The following is a 6,629-nucleotide window of genomic DNA, read 5'->3' on the forward strand; positions in this document are numbered from 1 at the left end:
CTAGTCTGGCGCACTCTCTGTAGACCAGGCTGGCCTCAAACTCTGAGATGTGCCTGCCTCTGCCTTCCCAGTGTTGGGATTAAAGGCATGTGCCCCCACACCTGGCCCTTTGGGATCTTTCTTACTGCTCTCAGTTCAGCATTCATAAGGTTCAGATCAGAAAGAAATCACTTCTTTGATGCATGGGGCCATTCTGATGACTCAGTATCTTGTCTTGAGAAATCAGCCCGCTTTGTGAAGCCACCCAGGCAAAGGACGGTGAAGCAGGCATGGGTTGGTTTCCTGGGAGCATAGAACATCTGGCCTTCAACATGGAAGAGAAGGCTAGAAGGGGAAGAGAAAGGCTTTTCAGGAAAAAGTGCCTGTTCGAACAAAGGCGCGGGGCAAGAATTGGCATGGGGAAGCCTGTGATGAAGCTGGTATGGAATGTGCTCGAATTTTGTTGTGTACTTAAGGGACCATGGAAGGGGCCCGTGGAGCAGGAGTAAGTGGGCAGGGACAAACTGAGCTCAGAGTTCCAGGTGTCCCTGGAGAAAGTCACTGTCCACACTTTCTGCGTGAAAGAGATAGAGAGGCAGCCATGGCCCAAGAACGGGTGCCGCACCAGACTCTCTGACTTCCGTGGGTCGGCTGTATGGCAGGAAAGATCTTCAAAGCGGTGCACTGGAGAAGGAAATCCCCGGGCAGGATGCTGCTGCAGAGATGGTGACCGTAATTGGACAGAACTATTAGGGACAAAATGGGCTGGGCCAGAGCATGGAACACCGGAGTGCGCATGCGCTCTGCCGGAGGCACGGTCGGACGCTCGAACGCAGAAGCCGCTGGCTACGCACGCGCAGTTGTCTGGCGGGAAATTTTGGAAGTAGCGGCGGCGGCGCGGCACCGAGAACTGTACGAACGCGGGGAGGGGACCCTCTGCGGTGACGCCAAGTTTTCAGAGGTGACTTTGTGTTTTAGGAACGGGGGAGGGGGCCCGGGCTGGACGGGCGTCGCTTTGGGGTCGGAAGTCGCAGACGTCTCCCCGGATGTGGCTCGTTTCTCCCCTGACCCGCCTCTCGGCCCTTCCCACCCCGCGCTCCCGGCCTCCCGGCGCTCCCAGCCACAGGGCCTTGGAGACTCCCTAGCGTTAGGACTACCGAGGGAAGGCCGCTCTCTCTCTCTCTCTCTCTCTCTCTCTCGGACACAGCGGCGACCCTAACTCCAGATTGTGGTTGCGGACTGGGCAGAGGTCCTGTGCCCCAGGCCTGGGCCTCCTGATAGTACTCAGAGTTGTGAAGCGTATCTGTCATCAGGATTTAGATCCTTGAAGGACCCTTTGTTCTTTCAGCATGGTCCCTCGGTATCCATTCGTGTTTTTCGTTGCCAAGCTCCCCCCACATTCAGATGTCTTTGGGGAGGGAGAGATACATACAAGATGGAGAGAGGCCAGGTTGTGTCCCTGCCTCTCTTTGGGTCAGTTAGTTGTCTCTGACAGGTACTGGGAATGTGGTGCTGTCTGGCTGGGAAGACAGACATGTAAATATATTTTACAGCCAGTACTGTAGAGAAGAGATTCGTGGCCATCAAATCTGCCAAAGAGAAGTGACTTCAAATTTAAACCATGTTAAAAAGGATGAGTGTTTTTTTATGGGTGGAAGGACAGATGTGTGCAGAGATTAAAAAGTAGAATTTCCAGGAATGGAAGGATCTGGAGAGAATAGGAAGAGATGGTGTGGAGTTGTGTTGTTTGTTTTCTAGTTTGGAAAACAAAGTAGATCCTAATAGCATCGATGGGATTAGGAGCTAATGAATTACCAAGCGACCGGGAGCTAAGATAGATTATATGTAGTAAGTTATTCGGGAGAGCTGGCAGTGACCCCTGTTGATAGTCTTGGAGGAGGCAAGTGAGGGCAGTTCAAGCACGAGCTCCCTGGAGCTGGACCGTGAAGAACGGACCCCCTCATCTTCCTGTTTTCATCTCTCCATCCAGGATGACTTCAGCGACCAGAGCAGAAGGTGGGTTTTAATTCAGTGTCTCTTGCCTCGGGTTCCGGCTCTTGAGCTATCAAAGAACCACTCTCTGGCTCCTGGTGGATTTGCAATCGCATGCTGTATGTTTGCAGAAAGGCTTCCTTGCTGTTTCCTTTACCAGGGACATAGATTTCCTTCCTTCCTTTGTTCCTTCTGCCTGGGCTCCCAGGAAGCTGAGACTGCCAGTGTATGTCATCTTGTGGGGACATACATTTTCTGTTGTCACCTCCTGCTCAGATGCTTACTTGCGGTAGGTTTTGATTTTATATTGTGACTTTTCTATAACAAATGCTAGAACAGGAACCAATGATGTCCAAGCCTCGGGATCATCAAGTGCCATCAAGTCTCAACCCTTTGGAAGTGTTGCCCAACTCCTCTGCCTCGCTGGAGATGACTCAAGGCACGTCAAAGGAAAAAAATCACCTCGGCTGGAGTCCTGAGGAGGGCGAAAGTGGCGAAGCCAACCATCAGGAGAGACTTCAGTTGAGGTCATTTCACTTGTCCCCTCAAGAACAGTCTGTCTGTCGCCGAGACAAAAGGCAGTCCTGGCGACGAGCGAGTGTGAAAGAAATAAACCGAAGGATGTCATTGGCTCCCTTTCACCCAGGCATCACAGGTGGGGTGCTGTGTGAATAAAACTGGAATTCCAGCCCAAGTAAGAGACAGTGAGTAATGAGTGACAGGAAGAGTAGCAGAATAGACACGGCCTGGCTACATTTTAGCTGTGCAACTTTGTACGTTACCTCCTTGAGCCTCAGTTCCCTTACTTGTAAAATGGAGGTAATCCTGTGGGCATGTTCTTGTTTATACAGCCTGGTGCCACACATCTAGTAAGTGTTCAGTGTTAATTGCTGTTTATGTATGAGCTGCCATGAATAGAAATTCTGGGTGCTAAATGTTTAATAGGTCACCCTATCTAGGATGCTGGAATTTGAGGTCTTCCTGTGCCTTATACGGTAGAGTGGAACAGAAGGCAAGAGAGTTAATAAGTGCCTGATTCTAGCCTTCAGAACTGGAAATGACTCAGAAGGAAGATCACATATAAACACGTTCAGTGGGGCTAGAAATGTAGTTCAGGGATGCGGTATATGCTTGTGTGTCTGAGGTCCGAGGTTTAATTCCCGACACTCAAAAACAAAACGTAAAATGGTTTTGAGGGATGCCATATTTGAATATAATTTGTGATTTTTTTTAATTTATAATTGTTTGATTTGCCAAAATCAAAGTACAGGCTGTAATGCAGAAAGTCTAGGTTGGTCTTGAGCTTCACTTCCTTTGTCTTAAGTTCTTCTCTGTAAACTGGGGAAAATAAAACCACAGTAATATGCTTGACAATTAGCAGACCCTCAAGTGGTGAAGCTATTGTGATTTCTTTAAGGTGGCTGCATGTGGAAGGGATGTGAGTAAAAACAGCCAAGTTGGGAAACTGGGGCCATAGTGCCCATTCGCTTCACTCCTAGATGTGCTAAGAGAGTAGTTGTCCCAGACCAGCCCTGCCATCATTCCCTTTCCAGAATGCCAGTTCTGTAGAACGTGGAATCAACCACGTAATAAGAGAAATTATTTTTCTGGTTATTCCTGGATGTTTGCCAGGTTTCCTTGGTTACAGCCAGAAAGAATCTTGATAACAGCAACCAGAATTATTCAAGAGACAAGAATGCTTTTAAAATAGCCATCCAAAGCCAAAGGGCAAGAATTCTTGCAGCCAACTTCCTTTACTATAAGATAATTCCTTTTTAATGGACATAATTGAGAAAACAGTATCTCTAGCTTACAGTTGTTTGGGTCAGTGACATGATTACATAAAGTACCCACTCAGTCCATTCTCATGGCTTGCTGTGTAACCTTGAGCAAGGAGTCTAACCAGCCTGTGTGTCACAGTGTTACCATCTGTTATCAAAATAGAATTGATGCCAGGTATGGTCATTCTTGTCTGTGATCCCAGCACTTGGGAGTCTGATGCAGGAGGATTGCCAGGAGTTTAAGACCAGTCTGGGCTACTACATTACAAGATCGTGTTTCAAAAAGCCCAACTCAAATAAACAGAAGATATTTGCCTTAAATTTTAAATGAGATGTGCATAGCAACAAAGAAACATGTATGCTGTACGGCAGGTGTTCAGCTGGTGCTGGCCATTAATATTAGATCACCATGGGCAGTGTGCTACTACTAGGAAAACACATTTCACTGGCATACTTGGGTTTGAAGCATGGCTTTTTAGCCTGTCTTCAGACAGTTCACTTTGCTTCTTTGATTCAATGTCTTCATTTGTAAAGTGGAGCTTATGTTGTTATAAGAAAATGTTTTTCTTTTCAGTGCTGAAGATAATATTCAGGCCCATGCACATTTGAGGCAAGGGTTCATCCACTGAACAACAGCCCCTACCCCTCAGAGGACTTGCAGTACTAAAGCAGGCTGCAGTGCCTGTTAAAAAATGGCATTTACGTTATTTGTATCTACCTTGTTTGCTGGTTTTTAACTGACATACAAAGTAATAGTTTTTATTGTATTTTCACTCTACTTTCTTAAATAGAACAAGATTTTAATGTAATACATGAAAAGATTCTAATAACTCTTAAAAATTTGGATGCATGAAATTGTAAACTTGATTTCTCAGTTAGCTTGGAAAAATTAGAATTCTCTTTTTACTGAGAGAAGGCAGCTTCTTGTCTTAAGCTAAGTTACATCAAGAGGGAGGAGATTTTCCAGTTTTGTTTCCTTGCTGTCGCTGTGATATTTCTGAAATTGCTATTTTATGTCAGAGCTCAGCAGGTCCATCAGCTTGAAGTTAGCAGAAAGCAAACGGCTTGGCGCTCTCCTGCTCTCCAGCTTCCAGGTGAGATTCCTAGGGTTGAGACGTGTTTACATTTGCCATTGTGGGATTGTCACAACTTCAGAGAGATCTCAGTATCCACAATGAATTGAGAAAAAGGTGTTTTTCCATGGTCGGGACTGACCTGGGCAGTTGTGCTATTTTTGCACTGAGCTCTGCTGTTGCTAGTCGAGCAGCTGACGGGTTTTGCAGTATATTTTATTCATTGGCAACAAGTGATGAAAACAAATCAGAATCTGTTGCTGTAGACATTCAAGGCTGACTGCAAGGTAGACGGTGTATGGGGTGTATGATTTTTGTGGGTTTTGTTTGTTTTGTTGTTATTTTTGAGACAGGGTTTCTCTGTGTAGCTCTGGCTGTCCTAGAACTCACTCTGTAGACAAGCCTGGTCTCAAACTCACAGAGATCTGCCTGCTCTGCCTCTTGAGTACTGGGATTAAAGGCGTGTGCCCCCACTACCTGGCCTTCTTTAATTTTTTTTTTTAAGTTGTGTTTTATGGCCAACTGGTTCTTATGACTGCTGAGATAAGCAAGTAATTTGTAAGAATTAAATGACTGTTGTTTTTCCTGAGTTAAAAATCAGAATGTCAGCTGGGTGTGATAGTGCTTGCCTTGCAGTTGGACCTCTGAGTTCAAGGCCAGCCTGGTCTACAGAGCAAGTTCCAGGATAGCCTGGGCTACACAGAGAAACCCTGTCTCAAAAAATTAAAATCAAAATAGAGTGTGCAACAGAGATTTTTTTCCTTATCTACTTACATATATGAAAAGTGTTGGGTGGAAAAATTAGGCTCTGTGTAGCTTCATCCTAAAGTTCATCCTAAGCATCATAAAGCTACATGCAGAGCTTGCCTGGGAGACTTTGGTGATTGTACTGAAAATGCTTTTCTTTATTTAGTTCTCTGTTGAAAAACTTGAACCTTTCCTAAAGAGCACTAAGGACTTCAGCCTTGAATGCTTTAGAGCGAAAGGTGAGTTGCTAAGCATAGACATGTGCTTTAGCCTTGACCTGCTCCCTCTTTTGGAGCCAGCCAGCATGTTTTCATTGTCCTTTTACAGAGGATGCTGCCTCTTTAAAACCAGGTCTGTAACCTCTTTAAAAATTGCCCCTTCTTAAAAAAAAAAAATTGCCCCTTCTTGCCGGGCGGTGGTGGCGCACGCCTTTAATCCCAGCACTCGGGAGGCAGAGGCAGGTGGATCTCTGTGAGTTCGAGGCCAGCCTGGTCTACAAGAGCTAGTTCCAGAACAGGAACCAAAAAAGCTGCGGAGAAACCCTGTCTCGAAAATAAAAAAATACAAAAAAAAAATTTGCCCCTTCTTTCCACTTCTATCATGCTTTCTCCTCAATGACAGCAATTCATATCTTTGGGGAAAAGTGAAATTGTATAGATATCTATGTCTAACTGCTTTTTCATAAGTATAAAAACACTTATAAAGTTGCCTTCTACTTAGCTATCTACCCAAATAAAAGGATACAATTTTCTTTTATATTTTTTGTTGCCTGCCCCATTAGTTACTTTTCCTGTGATAAAACATCCAGACCAAGGCAACTTATAAAAGAAAACATTTAATTGGGTATACAGTTCCAGAGAGCTAGAGTCCTTGATGGCGGAGCAAAGGCATGGCAGCAGGACAGATGAGACTCACATCTTGCTCTGCTAGTGGGAGGCAGAAAACACACTGGGAATACCACAAGTCTTTTGAAACCTCAAAGCCCACCCAAGCGACACACCTCCATCAAGGCCTTTAACGCCTAAACCTTTCTAAACAGTTCTACCAAATGGGAATC

At 45.4% G+C, this 6,629-nt stretch overlaps 1 protein-coding gene across 3 annotated transcripts in view; it reads left to right on the forward strand.

The window, feature by feature from the left end:
- Positions 1–844: 844 nt before the first annotated feature.
- Positions 845–6,629, forward strand: part of Dsn1 (DSN1 homolog, MIS12 kinetochore complex component) — a 12,634-nt gene continuing 6,849 nt past the window's right edge. The window contains exons 1-5 of one of the 3 annotated variants that reach the window (XM_026787204.1): positions 845–940; positions 1,970–1,995; positions 2,306–2,626; positions 4,773–4,846; positions 5,739–5,811. In XM_026787204.1, coding sequence (XP_026643005.1) covers positions 1,971–1,995; positions 2,306–2,626; positions 4,773–4,846; positions 5,739–5,811 — 493 coding nt within the window. In that variant the 5' untranslated portion in view covers positions 845–940; position 1,970. Of the gene's footprint in view, positions 941–1,935; positions 1,996–2,305; positions 2,627–4,772; positions 4,847–5,738; positions 5,812–6,629 lie in introns of those variants that run through there. The other 2 variants (XM_026787205.1, XM_013352098.2) reach the window with 2 other exon arrangements.

The sequence above is a fragment of the Microtus ochrogaster genome, linkage group LG8 (assembly GCF_000317375.1).
Source record: "Microtus ochrogaster isolate Prairie Vole_2 linkage group LG8, MicOch1.0, whole genome shotgun sequence".
Taxonomy (NCBI): domain Eukaryota; kingdom Metazoa; phylum Chordata; class Mammalia; order Rodentia; family Cricetidae; genus Microtus; species Microtus ochrogaster.